Raw genomic sequence first — 23,704 nt, forward strand, 5'->3', positions numbered from 1 at the left:
CAAGGTGCAGCTTCGTATCGCGATAGGCGCTGTAGGTGCTACTAAATGACGTAGGCCATGCAGAGCAAATCCACTCTGAAATTCAAGCTTCTGTCGGTGCTTTTGTTGCCGAGGTTTTGAATGCTGCCTACCTATTCACGGCATGGCCAGAGAGAAAGACGAGGCCTGATGCTACAGAGTAAAACACAAAAACCAGGACCAGAGAGATCGAGATCTCTGATGTGAGATATATAGAGATATCTATTCACATGTCGACATGCGCCTCGTTCATCTGACTCGACTCTTAAGGGTTGTGACGCCCCCACTGAGCGTGACAGCATAAACGTGCCCGCTTCATCGCACCAAGTGACGGGTAATGCACATCGATTATTCTTGTGGGGCCGCACAGCCAAGATTGAACAGATTCGTGTAATAAGGTTGATATAATTCGATGTTAGGTTTGGTTCAGTGTTTCCAGAGACGTGGCTTCACTGTAGATACTCCGAACAGAGGATAACTAGTATCGAAATTAGTGGCCATGATAGGCATGTTGTGCCGCAATAAAACATGTGCGGATAAGAAGAGATCAATGGCAACACTCGTAAACAAATCCTTCTGAAACGTTACTCATCAACATCCCAAGGTATTTGACTCGGTCAATATTACAACCCCCGATTTGGTAGGCCCAATGCAACCCTAGAGATAAGGTTGCAGGCAAACGGTTGGGATTTCCATTCAAAGCATTTCCATTGACTTGCCGATATCCGCTGGCTCTGGATCAGTCCATACATAGAATACTCGACGGCAGACATGGAAGCCATGATATGATATCCATCTCAGACTCGGGATGAGTGATGAGACACTTATCACTGCTTATATAAGCTGACTACTTCGTACAAACACTTTACCATGCTATCTATACATACGTTAAATCTTAATGCTGTATAAGGCACCTCTCCATACAGTTTTAGCTATTATTATTGCAAAGTATTTACCTTTTCAACGCGTGGAGTCTTTAACCAATACCTCCACTATTAGCCTAGCTTGGCTCGGCAGCTGCCCTTACTCAGTAGGTCACCAGACCCCAGAGACTGAGGTGGGCTTCCCTGCGTCTGAGCTTCACCGTTCAGGGCAACTACCAGCCTGGGCATAGGCAGCTTGGAGCCTGTAGCCTTAGCCTAGCCTTCGCCTGTTTCCAATGCTACGGCTTGGCTAAGCCCTTATCTCACGCTTCCTCTTCTCTCCAACAAGAAATTCCCATACCTCTCAATTGACGCTGTCACCCGACCAAGCGTGACATATCCATATAACCTTTGTTCCCGAGACTGTCCTTGGTAATCATTCTTTGTCGTCATTCTTTTTGTTGACTTCTTTGGTTCTCCGACTGTCTTATCAGTGTTGCTGGGCATCCCGCCAGTCATCCATCCATCTGCCTGCTGCGTCATTACCGCTGTTCACGACTCAAAACTGCTGTCAACACCGCTCACAGACTATGCGATAAGGCTTGTCACACCTTCAATCGGATTGGAAAATGGCTTCTCCTTCGAGAATCCCCTCTGAACAGCCCCCTAGGTCTGCTTCGCCCTCGAGCTTCCGACCTCGATCGATTTCCGCTTCGGTCCCTCGAGCTGATTTGACAGCGCGTCTTGCTTCTCCCATCCCGTCACAACTACTTGGGACTACACCTCCCAGAGGAGGCTCGCCACGACCTGATGCAGCTCCACGTGCCGAGAATCTCGAGGATTTGTCCCAGTTGCCTGGAAGCGGGACTAGCGCCCAAGGACCTGGTGTATCTGCTCTCGCCGCTGCGCTCTCCAATTCTCTAGGCCAGTCTCCTCCCCGACATGGCACTCCCGCAGCTCGCGTTGCTACTCCCCCGATTCGCTCACAGTCTCCTCTGCTCGGCGGTCGAAATTCGGGGACACCGACCAACTATGGCTCTTTCAATTCACGGTCACAAAATGCGCTGGGCACTAGTGCACCTTACGAGGATCCCGAGATTGTCAAGCGTCATCTAGTCCAACCCTCGGATGAAAACCCAGGCTCAGAAGAGTCATCAATTCAAGGTCATTCGAAGGGCAAGCAACCAGCCGAAATCGGCGGTGCCGGACTGGGCGAGGACGAGTTCTCCAGCCTGAAGTTGCAGGGAGGTGATGTGACTCGAGGTATCTACAAGTGGACCGAACAGGCAGAAGCGAGAGCAAAGTACAACCGCAGCAAGAGTTTCGATTTGGGACGACCTGAACCCGAGGCCGAGGTACTTGACATCAACTCGATAAAGGTGCCCGGTGGCTTTCGAAGAAATCATCTCCGCCGTAGCGTCCAGAGCCCTGGTCCTCAAGGTCATCCCGAGGAAGGCCACGCCTCTCCTGCGCCAGGCCAGCAGAGATTGTTCACCTCCAGCTTCCTCGAATTCTTGACGATTTATGGCCACTTCGCTGGTGAGGAACTGGAGGAGGATGACGAAGACTTGGGACCGAACGAGTACTTCTCATCCGGAGAAGACACGGACGAGTACAACTCGGACGACGAGCGGGAGCCTATGGAGGACAGCGCCTTGTTGACACCTTCAAGACGCAGACGCAAGCGCAAGGTCCGCGGTGGCACTGGAAACAATAGTCCCATGAACGCGGCCTTGCTGCTTCTCAAGTCCTTTGTCGGTACCGGTGTCCTCTTCCTTCCGCGAGCCTATCTCAACGGAGGTATGCTCTTCAGCAACCTGATTCTCTTTGGCGTTGCCGCTCTGAGCTATTACTGCTTTGTGCTTCTAGTAAAAACGCAGCTCAAGGTTGGAGGCTCTTTTGGTGATTTAGGTGGTGCACTTTACGGCAAACATATGCGCACCCTTATTTTGGCTTCCATTGTCATCAGCCAGATTGGTTTCGTTGCCGCTTACACCGTATTCACTGCCGCTAATTTGCAGGCCTTTGTCAGAGCTGTTTCCGACTGCAAGTCCTCGATCAGTATCCAATGGCTCATTCTTATCCAGATGCTCATTTTCCTACCATTTGCTCTTCTACGAGATATTGGAAAACTCGCATTTACTGCTCTAGTCGCGGATGCCTTTATTCTGATTGGTCTGGCTTACCTCCTGTACTACGATATTCTGACCCTCAACGCCAACGGTATCTCCGATATCATCATGTTCAACAAGAAGGATTGGACCTTGTTCATTGGAACTGCCATTTTCACCTTCGAAGGCATTGGTCTCATCATTCCCGTTCAGGAGTCGATGAGACACCCTCAAAAGTTTCCTCGGGTTCTTCTTATCGTTATGATTATCATCACGGTACTCTTTATTGGCATGGGTGCCATCTCTTATGCTGCCTACGGCTCTCAGACCGAAACTGTTGTCTTGCTCAACTTGCCTCAGGACAACAAGATGGTCAACGGAGTTCAGTTCCTGTACTCTGTTGCCATTTTACTTTCTACACCATTGCAAATCTTCCCTGCCATTCGTATCGCTGAAACAGAGCTCTTCACTCGCAGTGGCAAGTATAACCCTTGGGTCAAGTGGCAGAAGAATGTCTTTCGTTTCTTCGTGGTGATGCTTTGTGCGGCCATTGCTTGGCTCGGTGCCGACCATCTGGACAAGTTCGTTGCTCTCGTTGGTAACTTTGCCTGTATTCCACTTGTCTTTATCTATCCTGTAAGTTGAAAATGTCAAAAGATTATATCTATAATACTGACTGTTTCTTCTAGCCTATGCTTCATTACAAGGCGATTGCCCGCACGAAGTTTTGGAAGGTGGCCGATATCCTGCTCTGTATCTTTGGATTCGTCGCAATGGCATACGCTACCACACTTACTGCGATGAGTTGGGCCACTGCGGAGCCTAAGCATCCGGGATACTGTGACGAGAGGGGAACAATGGTTGGCTTTTGAGTCTTTCACGCACGTATAGTTGGTGTATAGGTGTGTGAGCATGAGCTTGAGAGGTTTGACGGCCGCAAGGCTTGCTATACCCGTGTGTTAGTTGAGGATCCATTGCATATTGTAGCTTGCATTGTGGTGTTGCGTTATTGGATAGATTGTATGTAGCATTTGGAAACGGGTGATGGGAGTTGGAGGTCTTAGCCGATTGGTTTCGAGTTTCATTATACATTGCGTAAGACAGCATATTCAACTATATATTCCTTAAGGGTCATTGATTCGTGATTTTGTTGATATTAGCAATTGTCTGTTCATGATTCGGCTTCGACACGTGGGGGGCCGGCTCGACCGGAAAGTGGGGGATTCTATGAATCTCGGAGACCGAGGCGAAAATGATGATGTAGTATGTCTATCGCAAAACACCGGGCCATGATATTCGGGTTATTGGAGGTGTCACCAAAATAAAAGCGAGGTCTCGTTCAAAAGCCAAGACCATAATTGGTTCTTACATTCTACCATGTCTCTCCGACCGTCAATAAACTTGACAAGACGCTGTCTCTTCAGCTTATCATCAACGTCCAGGCGAACTTTTGCTCAACAGACACGGCAAACTCGACCTCCGCCTCCTCCGCCCTTTCAGACTGTCGCTACATGTCCAGAGCCGACATGCGGATGCGCGGCTACTCCTGCTATGCCAGAGGATCTTCCTCTGGACCGTGAGGGACCCCTCAAAGGCGCAATTGCTGGGTATGCAGAGCATGTACTAGTGTGTACAGGAAATGCAGATTGGCCATCGAGAATAGAGGATGATAATGGCGGCGATTGCCTCGCTGCGGATCTGAAAGAATTGTTTGGGCGTGGAGGGACTTATAGCGATGTTGGTGCTCTCTTGTTAAATACGGATTATCTTACTGATCAATATAGCCTTTTCATAATGTTTCTGTTCTCAACTCTTCGTTTCCGAGTTCTGTGTCACCACGTCCTGAAGTTCAGACCACATCCGTCTATCTAGTCCCAAGCTTCAAATACGTCCCGTTTCTACCGCGGGTGTCGTTTGATAGTGTAGAAGCACTGGCTAAGGGGTTTCTGCTCCCTAAGAAGCTTCACCCTGCACATGAAGGTCTCTCACCTATACATCGGGATCGCTTGACCCGCAAAGAAGGGTACCAGGGACTACTACCAGGCGTTCAAGATGTCCACGATGTTTTGGTCTTGATATGTGGGCATACAGGACGTGATGCGAGATGCGGTATCATGGCGCCTGTTCTGCAAACTGAGTTTGAGGACAAGTTGGAGATGGAGGATTTCGACGTCTTGCATGGGCCCGTGCAAGTTGATCTCGGCGACAAACAAAGAATACAGGGAGAAACTGGTGAAGGAAAGACTACAGCTAGAGTTGGATTGATCAGTCACATCGGAGGTCATAAGTTTGCTGGCAACGTCATTATTTATCTGCCTCCAGACCTGAAGGTGGGCGATGCGCCTCATCCTTTGGCTGGATGCGGAATTTGGTACGGAAGAGTTGATCCAAAGAATGTGGAGGGTATTGTAAAAGAGACTATTCTAAAGGGAAATGTGGTTGCGGATATGTTTAGAGGAGGTATTGACGCTGAGCATAAGATGTTGAGGATGTAAGATATATATACACATATGTATTGATGGACGGTTAGATACCCCAGATTCGAGACAAACAAAAACTCTTCAATGGAAATAAACAACTTCTAAAGTCATTACCACGCGATATCTACCTAAGGTATTTACGAATTGTATTCAATCATGACGGCCATGTGTAAATGTTGAGGCGATTCATAGGATTCACGTGACCTTGATCTAGTAATTCCAGCTTTAATTTTTGGTGACCATGAGCTCAAGGAACTCCTGAAGATACTGGAAAAGACGGGATCGTGACGACCAACTCCAGAATTTGAGCACATCTCATTTATTTAGTCTGTTTTGAATTCAAGTGATTTCATCCTAGATATGAAAGCTCAATAAGACGACTGAAAGAATCTGAGATCAAAACTGATGTACTCATCACCAACCGATATGATGAGAGCCACGTCAAGGATATTCACAAGTTCATCGCGTTCTATCACCCAGAACCGAAGGTTATTAACAAAATGTGGCCATTTCCGGAGCCGTTTGTCAATAGCTAAGGCACAGCCTCCAAGAATCTCATCTCAGAACCTCACGACCTCATCGCGACCTCAGCAACACGCTTCTCAAAAACCAGACTTTTCTACACCTCTTCAATCACGAATATTCCCCTCTCTAATCGTCGTCGGAATAGTTCTTGTCAGTGGTGGCTACTATCTTCTCACGCCGCCGTCTCGACCCAACACTCTCAACGAGATAACCTTTGTTCCCTACGGTATCACAGCTCGTGAGGCCATCTCACCAACCTCATTCGTCATCACCGCAGTTCCGCGCACACCAAACCCTTCTCTACCATATTTGGACCCCTCAGATAACCGCTGGAGGTACCCTCTTTGGTCTGTGGAGTTCAAGCAACCCGAGGTGCAAATCTCTCGACATTATACGCCCCTTCCTCCACTGTCTACAGAGGATCCTACAGATGGCTTACTCCGATTTTATATCCGGACTGTTGGCGATGGTGAGATGTCCAATTATCTAGGTCGGAGACAGGTTGGAGAAGATGTTTTCCTACGTGGTCCACACGTTGGCTTCGAACTAGCAGAGCGATTGGGCGAGCACTCTCGTCTTGTCTTTCTTGCCGGCGGTACAGGTGTAGTGCCTGGTATACAAGCAGCTAAGGCTGTCTTGGAAGCGAACGAAAAGTCAAGCGTTGACCTTCTCTGGGCTGTAAGGAAGAGAGAAGAGGTTCAAAAAAGCGCTCCTCCTCGGCAATCATCGTGGAAGTTTTGGCAAGAAAGGAAGCCCAGTCCATTAGGATTTGACGTCGAGAGCCCTAGCCCCGTCACAAAGCGCTTACAAGACCTTAAGATGACCTATGGTGATCGTCTAAGGATCCAGGTCGTTGTTGACGAGGAGGGAACTCGCTTCCAGGATAGGGATATTAGCAATGCCATTGCAGCATCGCCAGGAACGGTTGCTTCATTTAATGCAGGCTGTCGACTCCACGATCAAGCGATGCATGTTTACGCCTCCGAATTCACCCTCGCTGAAGGGCCTGGTTGTGTGTGTAAGCCTTCTGAATGCACCGCCCTCGGGAAAAACTTGTTCATCGTCTCTGGCCCCGACGGTTTCATTGAGTACTATGCCGGGCCCAAGATATGGTTAAATGGCCAGCAGACTCAAGGTCCGATATCTGGCATAGCTGGCTATCTGCAAAAACAGAACCCTCTACTGGCAAGAGATTGGCTAATCCTCAAGATGTAAAATCATTGTAAGAATGGTCTCATATAATGTATTATAGTTCAAAGCACTCATAAAGAGGCGCATACATCATCTATTGCGTACAAATAAAACATGCAATACTATGTAACAATGGTACCTTCTACGTGATAACCCAACGCCAACACTGAACTCCAAACCCATGACATTTCCTTTAGTGGCTCTGAACCTTCCTATACGACGGAGGCTTCATTGTCCTCCTAATCAACTTGCCCGCGTATGGCGGGATCAGTGAAACAGCACCAATGGCTAGTACACGCCAGACGAATCCCCTGAGCAGATGTTAGTAAATATGACACAAAAAGTTAAGGGCGACTTACCATGTTATCAAGAACTGAAGGTCAAAGTATCCGCCCAAGAAAGGTATGGAGCCGATATACAGGACGAAAGTGCCGATGATACTGATGATCATAATGGGATGCCATGTAGTGATCTCAATGGCCACCATGAGAAGCTCGTTGAGCACTAGAACGGTATAGCTGACAGCAACCATCTTGGGCCCGTCGACTTCAGTGAGGATCTGTGACAAGCCCTGAATCATGCCGCCTTGGTAGATGGATACAAAGACCCAAACGAAGAAAGTTCTGTATGATAGAGATCGTCCAGAAGTGAGTTCCTTATAGAGCTCGGGGTAGAGGTTGGCAAGGTTCTCGTCCACGTCCTTGTCTAACACAAGTGACAGTACAGGGGCTGCGGTATATACAGTAGCATAGCCGACAAGTAGCCAATCCTACAATCATTAGTTGTCAAGAACGGAGAAATCAAGTCCACGACTTACCTTGTATAGACCCTCAGGCTCAAACTTGATAGCAATACTATACATAGTCTGACACACAGCAATGATCAAACCACGGTGGATAACAAACTGCGCGAGCTTAGCACTTCGCTTGTAGCTGTTACGACCATGCCAGACTAAGAGCTTGACCAGATGACAGAACTGCTCGATAGAAAAGTCTGCCGCCAAACTAGCCTGTCGACCTTCCTTGCCAACAATGCCAACACCAACATCAGCAGCTTGGATCATTGAGACATCGTTGCCACCATCGCCGATACAGCATACGCGCTTTTTAGTGTACTCGCGGATGAGTTTGGCAACTTCGGCTTTTTGATTTGGCGAACAACGGCAAGCAACAACGGTGGGCAGCTGGACGGCGATGGAGATAAACTCAAGGCGGAAGTGTGTCAGAAAGAGAGCCAGACTTTCACCATCTACCAAGAGACAAGCGTCTGTCTTGCTCCGGAGAAAGTCAAGATGTTCTTGGGCGTTATCCTTCTTCTTGAGCTTGGAAACTGTATAGATGTACTGACCACGAGCCACCAGTTTGGAGCTGACAGCAACACATCTGGCTGTCTCGACCTTGTCACCAGTCAACATCCAGATCTTGATACCCGCATTGCGGAGGAGCTCTAGAGAAGGTTTCACGTCCTTCTGCAGCTTATCCTCGACACCAGTCACGCCAATCAGTTCCAAGTCATGTTCCAGGTAGTGCGAGACCACCCGCTGCATGCCAGTGTCACGTCCACTGATCGAAAGCGAGGCTTCTTGATAGCGAGCCGAGAACTCCTTGTACTGGTCGTATGAGAGCTTCTTGCGACCAACGACCAGTGTGCGTAAGCCTTCACGCGCCATATTGGCGGTCTCCTCGTCGAGCCAATCGTTCGCTGCAACGATGGAGCTCATGACTGTATCAGCACCCTTCTGGAAGAACCAGATTTCGCCAGCAGAGAGACTTGGGTTCTTCACCTTGACGTCTTCGTGGAAGTGAACGATGATACCCATTCGCTTGCCTTCGGAAGTAAAAGGGAAAACGTCAAGGATTCGCACGCGAACCACAGGTCTCTTGCTGTTCGTGTATTCCAATACCATACTCTTGCGATCTCGGTACACAAGTCTCAGCCCGACTGATTCTGTCCACTTGACAATGGCGATTTCGTCGGGAGACGATGCTTGATACCCAGTAACCTCTTTGCCATCCTCAATGTCAACAGTAGGTGTAACATTATGGCAAAGGGCGAGTGCCAGAACTACATCTCGAACTCGCGTGCCAATCTCTCGTCTTGTGCGTGTCGTGCCCATAGTCGTAGTGCTAGAGTATGTGGATGACGGAGTGATAAGCATGTTCTGGGCAGCAGCGTCTGCGGATGGCGGGATGTAGAAGCCTTGTTTGACATATGTTGACACTTCGTCCATTGCCTCGTTGGCATAAGACACAGTACCAACATGAATCTTCTTCATTTCCATCTCATTTTGGGTTAGTGTACCAGTTTTGTCGCTGAGCAGGTATTCGATTCGGCCGAGATCTTCTGGTATAGTACTTGTTCGAACAACTGCTCCAGGCATACCAGGATCCCGTTGGATAAACCAGGAATATGCGCTCTTGCCCATGTCCAAGTTCACACGCAGACTGATGGGGACAATGGTAGAGAACAAAACCAAAAATCGCATTATCTTGACGTACCACACATTGTCCTTGGTGTTTCCAAAACCCTCGAGCGCGACAAGGATGATGGAAAGAGCCAATGTCAACGCGCACAAGATCTTAGTCAAAGAGTTGATCTCGTATTCGAGCAGGCCGGTCTTGGAACGAGAGGGGGCTGTTGATAGAGCAGATCGCGTCTGGGGACCTGTGTACATGATGACGGCCAGGGTCGTGGCTTGGGAGGCGATGACAGTATTGGCCCATGCTGTGTTATCAATTGACAGAGCAGCCGTATGGGAAGCGTCAGAGTCTTGTACTGTCGCATGGTGCGCCAATGCATCCTTTCGAGATTCCACCAGCTCGATTGTGCCCAGAAACTCGTTTACCTTCCTGTCTGGCTTTCCACCGGTGACGCGCAGACGAACAAACTCCTCTGTTGGTAGATTTTGTGTGAGCGGTGAAGCAAGTCTGAGCTTCCAATCCGTCTCACCATCCAACTGATCGGTCCTGATGAAAGTCTCCCCTCCTGGTCCGCTTTCATTCTCTTGCTCTGGTGCCGCTTCTGCAGGTTGTTTTCCCTTTGCTTGAATCTCTTCGCCGTCGAACGCCAACAAGGTATCCTCCTCAGCTGGTTCTTCAGGAATTGGTGCAGGAGCTGGTGCCTCGGAAGTGAAGCATTTCAATATGACAACGTCTGCAGGTACACGTTGACCCTTTGTAAGCTTGAGAACGTCACCAACTTTCAAGTCTTTTGACTTGCGGCTGACTTCGACAACTCGTGAGGATGGCGGGGGTGCCTCTACATCGTCTTCCTCCAGAATGTCTGACAAATTCTCTCGAGCCCCCTTTGACTTCTTCCTGGAGTGTTTCTGTAATACTTCAGACTTGAGCAGTTTTCGTTGGCGTACAGGGGCAAGATTGGAGTCGGCATCCTGGAAAACCAGAATGTTGTACTCTTCCGAATTCGCTTCAGTGTCTCTTCGCCGTCTTGCAATATCATCGAATGCCTCCTTTCCCATGGTAATACAGAGTACAAACGCCAATGGTGCAATGTACGTTAATAAGTAGCCAATTCTCAGGGCGGGTATCGCCTGCGACAGTGCCACGAGAAGGAAGTACATGTTGAAGAAGAAAGAGAATTCGTTGTATAGGGTGATGGGGAGGAATGTAAAGGCTGTGTACTTGGCATTTGAGATGATGTTGTTTGGAAATCGCACAGGCTGAGTCGATCCCACGGCTACATGTCGAGAGGAGGATGGGTCGTCGTCTTCTTGGTCCTCCGCATCGCTCGGTTCTGGTTTCTTCGAGCCCGACATGAAACTAGGGAGTCGTAACCGTGAAGATACTCGATCCGAGTTCATAGACTTCCGGCCTTGCGAAGGCTGGCCCCCTAGCAGTGGTTGATCGTCCTCATTGTAGCCGCTTCCTTCCGACCATCGAGACGCACTGCTGTTATGTTCCCCCAATAATGCCTGAGAATGCTCATCGTTTCCGTCCCTGTCCTGGCCGAGGTCGCCATACCCGCGGTTCCTCTTTCCAGCTCGCCGCACTCCACCCATGCGCAAGTTTCGCAGTGCTATCCGCGATGTCTGTGGCTCGGTTGAAGGGCGCTCGCTGTCCCTTGGGGCTGGAGTAGTTGATATTGGGTCGAGCTCCTGAATATCTAGATCAAGGTCCGAATCGGAGTCATTCGCGGGAGAGTCGGGTGGGTCGGAAGCTCGATATCGTGGTGAGGGCGGCATCCCTGGCTAAGCTCCTGACGATGAGGAGTGATAGAAAAGGTGCTGTGTTGAAGGTGAAGAATGGAGGATGGGAGCTAGCGGTGCTGCTCAGACATGCTGCGGCGGTGATATGAGGACGTTTACGATTCTTTTCGTAGTTGTGCTTTTCTGATTGTAAGACTTTTCTCCCTCGTGTTCCTTGTCGGGGAATTCGGTGTTCGTCTTTGTTCTTTCGGTTGTATACTGTTGGAGGCCGTCGAATCTTTAGGAGCTCTTATCTGTATCGCATTTCAGGGTCGTAGTCGCAAAGGGATCTACGCGTTCAATGTCCGTCCGGCGAACTTGCTGTTGATGAATGCTAGCAGCAATCGAACAGAGGCCAAGTTGTGTTTCGTTTGGTACACTTGATGTTTGCTGAGAAATGGTGACTCGTGTCTTGGCTCACAAGGGGACAGATCATTTCAAGACTGGGTGCTGTATCATTTGTATTGTCGTAGCCTACGCTATTGCCAAGCGTCCTCTGGGGGGGCGTCACCTTTAAAAGTGTCCCGCTACCACTTACAGAGCCCGGTTCCCATAGATACCTCCTATGCAGCTGTAAATTAGCCTTCTTCCAGGTACTTCACATGTAGCTTAGTGGGGCGTGGCGGTAGCTGTCCCTGACAGATTACGTGGAGGTGCATGTATGCTTACCCTGAACGGCCTCATGAAATCTCTAGTTCGGGACTTTATGTTAACATGAGGATACGTTTGATTTCCACTACGTATTATCACGCAGACAGATTATATTTCAATTCTATGCCTACGTCACGAGCATACGCACGTACTTTGAATCATTTGTAAAATATCTATTTTACTAGTTTTCATTCATTCAAAAGCTCCGGGGCCGTTGTTTAACTCTCTCGGACACAGAGTCTCATCATGAGAACCATCCACGCAACCCACGTGCTTATTTACACTACTGATTAGATGTCTGAGGGAAAGGAGACAGGTCAACGTCAAGCTCAAAGGTTTTATGTTTATTATCGGAGATAATGATTTGAAATTCAACACTAGCCATAGGCATATAAATGCATTTTCTTACAAAGAGCTGTATATTTCAGACTTCTATGAACCTTGCTTCATTCCATTGACTTGGTATCCTCCAGCTCCATGTCGTGCTATGGGAAAACCTAATTGAAACTATTTTAGACATACTAACCGCCGCACCATATCCATAACACGCCGCCAAAGCTTCAAATTGTGTTCGTATTCATTGATAGGTTATGTATTCAATGAGCACCTAGTATAGATGAATCACGGCGTTATACAGAGTTCGAGTGACAATGCAGACAAATTACTAGCTACAGGGTAAGCCTGGGCATGCACGTGACCGTCATAGCGCCTGAACGCGCCTGGTACCATGGCTCGTTGGCTCAGCTTCAGTCGCAAATATTTAGAAGCTTCTGCGACAGCAAAAATCAAACCATCATCTCGATTATCACATCACGAATTGTCCCACTACACGAATCCTAGACACGCGCCGATAAACCTGTAATCGAAAATAATAACTGTCGGCATATTCGACACCCGCCGACACCATGGTCCAGATCAGCGAGGTGAAGGGTAACAAGCGAGACAATCGCACAGCCGCCCATACTCATATCAAGGGCTTGGGCTTGAAATCAGATGGATATGCAGAGAAGCAAGCGGCCGGATTTGTCGGTCAAGTCGGCGCGCGTGAGGTAAGGACTGATTGAATCGAACATTGACTTACGAATACTTATTCGGTTGCTAGTCCTGCGGTGTTGTAGTGGACTTGATTCGGGCTCAGAAGATGGCTGGCCGAGGTGTGCTGCTGGCAGGAGGACCCGGAACTGGAAAGACCGCTCTCGCGCTCGCAATCAGCCAAGAATTGGGAACCAAGATTCCCTTTTGCCCCATCGTTGGCAGCGAAATCTACTCCACGGAAGTCAAGAAGACCGAGATGCTGATGGAGAACTTCCGAAGAGCCATTGGCCTGAAGGTCCGAGAGACGAAGGAGGTGTATGAAGGAGAGGTTACAGAACTCACACCTGAGGAGGCCGAAAACCCGTTAGGCGGCTACGGCAAGACCATCAGCACGCTCTTGATTGGACTCAAGAGCGCAAAGGGACAGAAGAAGCTCCGCCTCGACCCAAGTATCTACGAAGCAATTCAGAAGGAGAGAGTGACGGTCGGCGACGTGATCTATATCGAAGCGAACACGGGTGCCTGCAAACGAGTTGGCCGATCAGACGCCTACGCCACGGAATTCGACCTGGAGGCGGAGGAGTACGTACCCATCCCCAAGGGTGAGGTGCACAAGAAGAAGGAGATCGTGCAAGACGTTACGCTACATGACCTCGATGTGGCCAATGCCCGTCCTCAAGGCGGCCAGGATATTATGAGCATGATGGGCCAGCTAATGAAGCCCAAGATGACGGAGATTACAGACAAACTTCGTGGAGAGATCAACAAAGTGGTCAGCAAGTACATCGACCAGGGTGTTGCTGAGCTTGTGCCAGGCGTTTTGTTTATCGATGAGGTAACACACATCCCATCCCCCCTATCATAACGGGACGGGAACTCTGAGGCTAACCGATATGACGTTTGACAGGCACACATGCTCGATGTGGAGTGCTTCACCTACCTGAACAGAGCCTTGGAATCGCCCATCTCCCCCATCGTGATCTTGGCTTCCAACCGGGGAATGTGCACCATCAGAGGCACTGACGACATTGTCGCGGCTCACGGAATCCCTGCCGACTTCCTCACACGCTTGCTCATCATCCCTACAACGCCCTACGAGGCGGAAGAAATCAAGCGCATCGTGCGGATACGCTCATCAACCGAAGGCGTCTCAGTATCAGATGCTGCCATTGACAAAATCTCGGAACACGGTGTCCGCATCAGCCTGCGGTATTGTCTGCAGCTGTTGACCCCTGCAAGGTAAGTCACTGTGGCGAGAGGGGAGACCCTTTGGCAAGATAATCCGAGACACGGTTGCTGACTGAAGAAATAGCATTCTTGCCAAGGCCAACGGCCGCTCCCAAATCGACGTTCAGGACGTTGCCGAGTGTGAGGACTTGTTCCTTGATGCTCGCCGAAGTGCCGCCCTCCTCAGCAGCGAGGCCGGGCGAGGATACCTCGCGTAAAAATGAGAGGCTGCAGAGCCTGAGGGCGTTGAATTTCAGTCTAGAAGGCGCTGGGTGCGAGGGAAGACGTGTCATAATTACTACTTTTTTAAAGGAGCTACGTGGTTGATAAGGAAAGAAAACACCTGACCTCTAGCTACTGTGTACTTGATAGGGAACCATGGAATACTACAGAGAATTGGCGTCGGGTTGGCTCAGATTGGCCACTGGCTATTCATCATTGGCCATATCAAGATGTGAGAGAGAATGGTATCTGCAAATCCCTGTCTAACTTTAGCTCGCCTCTAACGTAGGTGGGAGGTGTGTGTCTCCCTTGTCTTGTGCTCCCATTATGTTAAGCTAAGTCTAGACCAAACAACAAAGTGGCACCCTCCTACAAGCTCTTTGATCATTCAGCAACCACTTCAACTTCGGCACCCAAGCCCTAGACACTGGGTCAGATGGAACTGGGTGGTGGAGAGGGAGTAATCCTGCGTTACCAGTGCCAGCCGACCTCATCTTATTTCAGCTGCCGTCTCAAGCCTTGATGGGAACAGTTGGCCCGCATAACTAAATATGGTTAGATTTTCAAAGAGAGTCGCCCTTGGACGAGTTTATGCATCACGTGCTACGTATAAACTTGTGCCAATCTTGGAGACGACATTGTCTTTGTTTCAGTCCCTACTACCAAGCATTCCAGCCCCAGACTAAGACTAGACATGGTCCACATTCCGGCTCGACATTACACTGCATTGTCGTTGTTGGATGAGGCTGGAATCAACAAGGGGCTAGTTAGACTGTTAGAGTCAGAATGTGTTGTGCTTGGACCAGTTGAGGATCGGTATTCACATCATAATGAGTGGACGTGCTCTAGATGGGGAGACAAAAAGATGGACCAGGGAGGAAAGGGAGAAAAGATGATATATCATGGCAGAGTCCGTGGGTCGTGGTTCTCTTTGTGAGCGTTTCTTGTTTCCCGTCCTGTTTCGTTGGGTCCCATCACATTCGCTCATATTCCCACACATTCTCATTCTCTCACTTGTCCTCAGGTTTTAACTAATCAACAGACCCCGGTTCACTTTTCGTCCTACTTTACTAGGGACTGCACCCGACTGCGGCAAATACCTTGTTCCCTGTTCCTGGTGCCGTACACTTCCTAGTGGTCGAGTGGCCACGGAAGTGCAGCTGTTACTGCCGACAGGCCGGGCCATACGTTTAATGTGCAGACGCAGGACCAAGCTCTAAGCCAAACCTGCAGAGAACCGGGACATGCAGGGGCATACCCCGCTGTTTACTCTTGACAGGCTCTGGTGCAGAACGGCTAATATATCTTGCGCATTGGTAAAGAACACAGTGGGAGAGTTGAGCTGAGTTTATCAAAGAACAAGAGGGTGTCATTGGATGACGAGAGAAAGTCTGAGAAGTTGAGGTGACAAGAAAAAGAAGTGAAGAGAAGGGAAGTCTGGGGGATCTAATAAAAGAAACAAGAGAAGGATAAGACAAGAGATCAAAGACGGAGGCGATAATGAGCCACGCCTAATTTCCCACATTAGGCCCCAACGGAAAGAAAGGAAGCGAAAGGAAGAAAGAAAGAGAGAGACGGGCATTACAGGAGCAAGCAGTTTCATTGTTCTTTGGAGGCTACTGAATGGGCTACCGTTGAACACACAAAGACACGGCCCTGCACAGACAGACAGTGGCCCAACACTGCGAGAATCATCCCCATCTTCTTTCAGTCAAGAAAGGGAAAAAAGGAAGAGAAGAGCCTACTACGAGGAGCGAAAAGGCCATAATAGCACACGATCATTGATTCTATCTTTATTACTTCCTATATCTATCTCATCAAGAAGTTGCGTCTCCCGGCCCCAATCTCAACGACACCGAGACCAGGGTACAGGGTCTACCACTTCCCGTTCGCTTCCCGTCAGAGGAACCAAAGGAAAGGAAAGCAAAGCAGAGGGAAAAGTCAAGCAAAAATGACACAGGTCATCTCTTTGGTTACGCCCTCCCAGGCTATGACCCCGGCCCACTCCCCCATGGATTCTGATGACTACGATAGGCCGCGAGCCTTTCGTGCACTCCCCGACACTCCAGACTCTCCTAGTCCTCGCACTGCTGGCTTGGGTAGAAAACGTGCCGCTCCCATCAACACTTCTGACGCTAGCTATGGTAGACTTGAGAGACTCAAACTGAGTACGCCGAGCAGTATGGCAAGCAATGAAGCTACAAGAGATATCTGTCTCTGCACTCCGGCGCCCAAGATCCCACGACCTAGGAATGGTGAGTCGCTTCTTTATTTTTCTTTTCTTTGTTGAAATGCTATTTCGTTGGTCATGATAGTGAAGCTTGGAGTTGTGGACAGTGACAACATTTATGCGCAACCATCCTCCAATATATATTCAGCATCATAACTGACCATCACCAATAGCTTTCATACTGTATCGCCAGCATCACCAAGCACAAGTTGTCGCTTGCAACCCAAACCTATCTAACCCTGACATCTCCAAAATCATTGGAGAACAGTGGAAGGACGAGCCCCAAGAAGTCAAAGACAACTGGAAAGCACTGGCAGATGAAGAAAAGCAGCGCCACCAGCAACAGTACCCTGACTATCGCTATCAGCCGCGACGTGGTAACAAGTCGCAAGGCCTCCGATCAGGATCTGTCTCCGCTGATGAATCTGGAAGATGTTTAAAGTGCAACCTCCGGTGCATTGCAACCCCTTCAACGCCCTCTACACCCTACCCCCCCACACCAGCGGCAAGTGAAGGCAGAGCTCCCTCATATCCATACACGCCGGCTTTGCGTGATCCAGAGGCAGCTCGTCGTGCAAGTTTTGGTAATCTGGCTATGAGACAGCAACAGCCCTCCAAGCGTTCTCCTTATCGAGAAGGAGAGGAATACGGCCCCGAGTCGCCAGAAATGAAGAGGCGCCGCTACAACACTGCTGTCGGCTATCACCCGATATCATCGCCAGGGACAATGGGACGGGCACTGTCACTAGGAGCGGCTTCTCAGAGACCGTACCCTGTCACGCCTCTGCCCGAGCCTTACTTTACTAGATCAAAATCAGGCCCGATGCCTCCCCCACCTCGACCAGCAGGAGGACCTTGGCCTGGCCAGGAACATCGAGGCCGGCACCCTTCCTATGACGACGAGTCCCTCAGACTTCCCCCACTGCAGACTCAAACTGCCATGTCTCCCACCAATGCACAAGAGGTTGATATTCGACAGCTCCAGACTCCAGTTACGGGGCTTGGAATATCGAATGCTCGAGACCCCCAAGCTAGAAGCGTGGAGGCCATGGTCATGTCTATTCCGTTCACGCGAAAGCTATCTGTGCTTTCTAAGATAAATCACACTCCGATCAGCTCTCTAGGTTCTGGAACCTTGTCTCTCGAGAAAGTCGAGAATAGGGGGGCTGTCATTGCTGTAGAGGGACCGAAACCAAGAATATTGAAGCAGGTTGGCTTGCTGGTTGAGCGAGCACTTTCGACCTCTAACGAAATCGCGCTCAAGACCTGGGGACAGATGACTGAAGACGAGACCAAAAGCCACGAAACTGGCTCCCAGGATAACGATGAACCTTCAGACTCGAACCCCAACCTTGCGTCATGTTTTGAAACGATGATACAATGGCACCAGAAGTCACGAGAGATGGTAAAACACATCACCAACCAAACCGAATCGCTGCGTGGCTCACAGCGGGAGAGGGACTCGGACTCACCAATTTCACGACGTGGTTCAGTTGAAGAGGACAACGCCTCCAGATCATCACGGGATGACAACGGTAGTTCAAAGATACCGGTTGCCCTTATTAAGGAAGGATTCAGCCTCACTCTTTCGGACTCGTTCGCCTGTACAATACCCATTGCGGACGCCTATGCACCGATCGACCATTGGCAGTGGATGGCCACCCTCTGGCGCGGTACCATCAATCCCGATCTTGTTATCTACGTGAAACCAAGTCTAGAGGACGAGATCGCGAAGTGCGGAACGGTCGATTCATTCAAGGGGCTCATGGTTGTCCGTGTTGCGGTGGGTAAAGACTTGGATGATGCAACTGAACGACGAATTGTTTTTGAAGTCATTGAATGGGTACGAGGAGGGAGCTTCAGAGAAAAAGTCGACAAGGGACGTTGAGGTGACCAAGACATGACACTACTTTGTTTTTCGAAGTGGACAGTGAAAAGGACATTGTCAAGACTACACCTGGATCTGAGGATAAAGCTTACAGCACCGCATAACCGATGGGGTTGTTTATTTGGAGGAAAACATGTGTTGGTTCAGTTAATATCACATTCCTGTCAATGGATGGGAGTAAACATGTAAAGTTTAGTAGTAGGAGTCCATGGCGTCAATACTCTCAGATCTGTTTGTTTGTTTATTTACATTCGTTTCCAATGATGATCATAGTCTGAGCCAAGTCCGGAGACTAAACAAACAAAGAATACGGCCTTGAATGCTAATTATAGCTTAAAGAGATAAGTATCTTCCTATTCTCTTTGTTCGGCATATGTACACCTGACGTCTTACAAGTGAAGCAACTGAGGCTAGTATTGATGTCCAATCCTTGTAAGTCGGTGGAGTTTGAGTTTACCCCTGCAGCAAATGTACGTACCTTAACCGCTAAACGCCGGGAATGACTGCCGCCATCGTAATTTATCCGTGAGGTAAACGCGCCCCCGACTCTAGGGACTTAACTCAAGTACCGATCCACTACGCACTACAGCCAGACAGCTCCCCTCCCGTCTAATTAGTACTGTACGCGCCTCAGGAGACAGCCCAGCATCAACAAAGACAAAGAAAAGGCCGACGACTCCCCTCCCCTCCACGTTCAAGAACACCTCAAGCACTAGCGGTGCCCACACGATGCCCTGCGATCTCGACAACACCTTATAATGCCGGATTTCAAGCCTGGGCAGACTGTCCAACTAAACGATGGCTCCAAGGCCATTGTTCGTTTCGTGGGCACCACTCACTTTCAGGTTGGAGAATGGATAGGCGTTGAGCTGGAGACCAAGACGGGCAAAAACGATGGAAGCGTTCAGGGAGAGCGTTACTTCGATTGCCCCATGGGCTATGGCATGTTTGTCAAACCTGTGATGGCCAAGATTATCGCACAAGCACCTACACCAAAGCCGACTGCTCGGAAGCCTGCCGCAAGACCAAGCAGTTTCGCACCCACTTCAGGTAGAGCCTCGAGCGCGGCAGGGGATGCAGGCTTGGGTAGAAGAAAGAGTCTCAATGCTCCCAGTCCTAGCCCAGTACCCAGAGTGTCACGGCCGACAAGCATTGCGAGAGTAGGTGCTGTTGCACAGCTGTTCAGTTGAATGCTAACCCAGTCCAAGTCGCCCACGAAATCTCCCACAAAGCAATTGAGTGCTGCTTCGAGCACCACTGTATCCCGAACAGGAACACCATCGAACGCGCGCGCCCCTTCCGTTGGAGCAAAGTCGCGCCCATCAGTTGGGGGACCACGAACATCCATGGGTCCTCCGCCACCAACTGCTCGAACAAGACAGGTATCTACTTCGTCAGGCACAGCAAGAGCTGCATCCGCAGCGCCGAGGACAACGACCAGCCGCATATCTTTGGGAGGACCACCACGACCAGCATCTCGGCCAGCATCACGGCCAAGCTCAGCCGCCAGACGGACATCTGTCGATTCGCAAGTAAGAAGAGGCTCCTCGGACAGAGATGACGTTGCTTCCCCTATTAAGGATAATGGGGACATTCTTTCACCTCAACCCAGAAGCCCTGTTCAAGCCAGAACAAAGGCGCTTGAGAAACTCACAGGTGGCCCTTCATCGCGAACAAACACACCCCCTGCAGCACGAAAACCTTCATCTACGACCACCGGACCCCGTCCTGCTGCAAGTACGGCAGCAAGTAGAGAAATCGAAGACCTCAAGGCCAAATTGAAGGTTTTGGAGCGTAAACGTGCCGAAGATCGAGACAAATTGAAACAACTCGACAAAGTCCAGGGCGAGAGAGACAAGTTCGAGAGCGTCATTCAAATGCTGCAACAAAAATACCAACCGCAACAGCAGGAAAATACTGAGCTGAAGAAGATGCTGAAAGAGGCGGAAATGCGACTCAATTCCGTCGAAGAGCTTCAGGCAGAGCACGAAAGCGTATTAGAACTAGCAACACTCGACCGAGAAATGGCGGAAGAAACAGCGGAGGTTCTGAAGGCCGAGCTGGAGGCCCTGAAGGAGAAAGCCGAAGAGATGGAATTGGAAGTTGAGATTTTGCGGGAAGAGAACGAAGAGTACAGCAAAGGAATGGCCCCCGAAGAACGAGCAACTTCAGGCTGGTTGCAGATGGAACGGACGAACGAACGATTAAGGGAAGCTCTTGTGAGATTACGCGATATAACTCAGGACACAGAGGAACAACTGAGAGGTCAGATCAAAGGGCTCGAGGAAGACGTAAAAGAGTTCAACACTATGAAGGAGGAATTCTCCAAGTGTCGCGGAAAGCTCGAGCAGTCAGAAAGTGCCGTGGAAGATCTGCGTCAACAACTCGACAATGCGCTTGGCGCTGAAGACATGATTGAAGACTTGACGGAACGCAACATGAGCATGTCTGAGCAGATCGAAGAGTTGAAGGCTGTCATTGATGATCTTGAGAGCCTGAAGGAGATCAACGACGAGCTCGAGATTAATCACGTGCAGAATGAAAAAGAGATGCAAGAAGAACTCGACTTCAAGGACAGTGTCATTGCTGAGCAGGCTCGACGAGCTGCCCAGCAAGAAGAGTCGCTAGAGGACATGGAATATACCCTCTCACGCTTCCGGGAGCTGGTGACAAGTCTGCAGAGCGACCTGGACGACATGAAGGCCTCACAAGCTGTGACTGAAGGCGAGTCAGAGAAACTCAATGACCGATCCAGGGCCATGATGGATCTCAACATGAAACTTCAGATCTCGGCATCCAAGGCTCAAGTCAAGACCATTGACCTTGAGCTTCGACGACTAGACGCCCAGGAAGCAGAGCAACATCTGGGAATTGTCAAGCTATTCCTCCCTGACACTTACAAGGAGGACCAGGATTCTGTTCTGTCCCTGCTTCGCTTCCGTCGGGTGGCCTTTAAGGCGAACCTTCTCAACAGCTTCATTCGCGAACGACTCAACGGACAGCCTCATCCTGGACACGAGGACGATGTGTTTGCTGGATGTGATGCCTCGGATAAACTCGTCTGGGTGTCTACTATGTGCGATCGTTTCGTCAACGACATGACGCACTGCACCATCGAGCAGTTCTCCAAATACCAGAACGCACTGCACGAGCTAGAGCCTGTTGAGCGAGCCTTGAACGTCTGGATTGACGGTCTTCGCCGCGACGATCTGAAGGAGAAGACTTGCGCCGACGAGTTGCATCGTACCATTGCCCTCCTTTCTCACTTGGGAGAGGTGCACATCTCTAACAGCCTGGCTAACTATGCTGACGACCTTCACATGAAGGCCATGGTCATGCAGAGCCACCTCGACTCCGCAGCCGTCTCCTTTACCACCGTGCGAGGCCTCGTTCAACGAGTGGTTCCCGCTGAGGGTGAAGAGGATGAGCTGGCTCAGCACTTCGCGAAGAAGTCCGAGGCAGTCGTTACTCATACTCGAGGCACAAAGGTCATCGCTGCCAAGGCTGTCCGCGCCCTGCAGGATTTGCGCACGCGATCTCTGTCTCTACTGCCAGACACCAACGAAGCGTTTGAGCAATGTTGTGAGGCCACGCAAGAACTTGCTGATCTAGCACGACAGATTGGTCTCGGCATCCACAGCTTGTTCACTGCTGACGAGGGTCGCACTGAGCCCTTCACCTACGCAGAAGTACAAACTGCTGTTTACAAGACAGTCCTCTCTGTCAGCACGTCAAGCGAGTCGGACCTGTTCTCTACTTATTTGTCCAAGTTGCGAGCCGTCACCACACAAATCAGTGACCTGGTGTCGCTCGCAACCGACCTGGATCAGGTTCAAGAGTTTGATGTCACTCCTGCGCCCTGGCGACTGCGTTCACAAGAGCTCAAGGCTCTCAAGACCATCCCCGTTGACGCAGAGGAGGAGCTGCGTCGCCTTAAAGAGGAGCATAGTGAGGCTCGTCGTACCATCGCCCAGCGCGATGAGCATCTCAGTACTGCCGTCCTCAAGATCGAGACACTTGAGTCCAGAATGCGTGATGCCCAAGCTAACATTGATCGCATTGCCAAACTGCAAGAGGAGCTTGAGGCTTCGGGCCAGCAGATCGGTAGCCTCAAGGAAGATATTGAGAAGCAAGATCGTGAGCTCAAGAATCTTGAATCAGAACGCGACAAGTGGAAGAAGATTGCCAGCGATAGCCGCGCTTATGCTGATGGCGCAGATGCTGCTGGAGCCAAGGCTGGTCAAGAACGAGCCGTTGCCACAGCTCGCGAGATGGATGCCCTCAAGAAAGATATCGAGAGTCTGCAGTCCGCAGTTCGATATCTACGCGAAGATAACCGCCGGGCTCGTACATCTGAGCAACATAAATACGAATGGCTGGCTGAGCCACTCAAGAAGCCTACTTCTGTCGCTGAAAAGCGCCGTAACATGATCGCAGCCGAAGGCAAGGATGTCCTTAGCGAGCTCGTCAAGATGGCGTCTTCCGCTTCCCTTTACGACTTCTCTTCCCTGCCACAAGACAAGCTCGCCTGGAAGCCTGTGCGATCAACGCCGCAGTATCACGCAGCCAAGCAGATGGAGGACTATGCAAGCTGGGAATCCTGGCAGGAATCGGTCCTTAAGAAGGCCCACGTGCTCCAAGGACAAACGGCCAATGCTGAACGGAGAAAGAAGACGCCCACAGCAGCTCGTCTACGTATTAAGTTGCCCGGCGTCGACGGAAAGGTTGTGCCAGGCTCAGGAAGGGGTGTCCAGATCGTGGGATCGCAGGAATGGGAGGCTCTGCAGGGCCGGTTGGCTGTATGATTATAGAGTATTACATACCCCTTGATTTCGTCTTTGTCTTTCATCAATTCTGGTGGATTTTGTTGGTATGAGAGAACGAATAGCAAATCTATACGTAGCAGAAGCAAGCTTTGCCAAGCCACCCCTGACATTCAGGGGCTTTTTAGGAATTGAATCTTGAATCATTTCATCTTTTTTTTTCATATGTGATCATGCTCGATCGCTGGGTATCTCTATCCTTCCCAGATCATGGCACCCTTGACATTCCGTACAAT

The 23,704-nt window shown here is 50.0% G+C and overlaps 5 protein-coding genes across 5 annotated transcripts; 4 read left to right on the plus strand and 1 right to left on the minus strand.

Annotated features, from left to right (window-relative positions):
• Positions 1 to 1,510: 1,510 nt before the first annotated feature.
• Positions 1,511 to 7,212, plus strand: FTJAE_5214 (vacuolar amino acid transporter 3; the record flags this gene model as incomplete). The annotated part of the gene is made up of 5 exons (XM_037351698.1): positions 1,511 to 3,628; positions 3,682 to 3,852; positions 4,454 to 4,729; positions 4,777 to 5,483; positions 6,024 to 7,212. 5 exons carry the CDS (start codon positions 1,511 to 1,513, stop codon positions 7,210 to 7,212), a joined length of 4,461 nt encoding a protein of 1,486 aa, XP_037207711.1.
• Positions 7,213 to 7,381: 169 nt separating this feature from the next.
• Positions 7,382 to 11,389, minus strand: FTJAE_5215 (phospholipid-translocating ATPase; the record flags this gene model as incomplete). Its single annotated transcript, XM_037351699.1, has 3 exons — positions 7,382 to 7,499; positions 7,548 to 7,957; positions 8,006 to 11,389. 3 exons carry the CDS (start codon positions 11,387 to 11,389, stop codon positions 7,382 to 7,384), a joined length of 3,912 nt encoding a protein of 1,303 aa, XP_037207712.1.
• A 1,559-nt stretch (positions 11,390 to 12,948) lies between these two features.
• FTJAE_5216 (RUVB) lies at positions 12,949 to 14,523 on the plus strand (the record flags this gene model as incomplete). The annotated part of the gene is made up of 4 exons (XM_037351700.1): positions 12,949 to 13,092; positions 13,146 to 13,913; positions 13,986 to 14,317; positions 14,391 to 14,523. 4 exons carry the CDS (start codon positions 12,949 to 12,951, stop codon positions 14,521 to 14,523), a joined length of 1,377 nt encoding a protein of 458 aa, XP_037207713.1.
• A 1,955-nt stretch (positions 14,524 to 16,478) lies between these two features.
• On the plus strand, positions 16,479 to 18,645 carry FTJAE_5217 (silenced mating-type M-specific polypeptide Mc; the record flags this gene model as incomplete). Its single annotated transcript, XM_037351701.1, has 2 exons — positions 16,479 to 16,782; positions 16,931 to 18,645. 2 exons carry the CDS (start codon positions 16,479 to 16,481, stop codon positions 18,643 to 18,645), a joined length of 2,019 nt encoding a protein of 672 aa, XP_037207714.1.
• Positions 18,646 to 19,403: 758 nt separating this feature from the next.
• FTJAE_5218 (dynactin 1) lies at positions 19,404 to 23,450 on the plus strand (the record flags this gene model as incomplete). The annotated part of the gene is made up of 2 exons (XM_037351702.1): positions 19,404 to 19,805; positions 19,854 to 23,450. 2 exons carry the CDS (start codon positions 19,404 to 19,406, stop codon positions 23,448 to 23,450), a joined length of 3,999 nt encoding a protein of 1,332 aa, XP_037207715.1.
• Positions 23,451 to 23,704: the final 254 nt, after the last annotated feature.

The sequence above is a fragment of the Fusarium tjaetaba genome (assembly GCF_013396195.1).
Source record: "Fusarium tjaetaba strain NRRL 66243 chromosome Unknown NRRL66243_c0000098, whole genome shotgun sequence".
In the NCBI taxonomy this organism is placed as follows: domain Eukaryota; kingdom Fungi; phylum Ascomycota; class Sordariomycetes; order Hypocreales; family Nectriaceae; genus Fusarium; species Fusarium tjaetaba.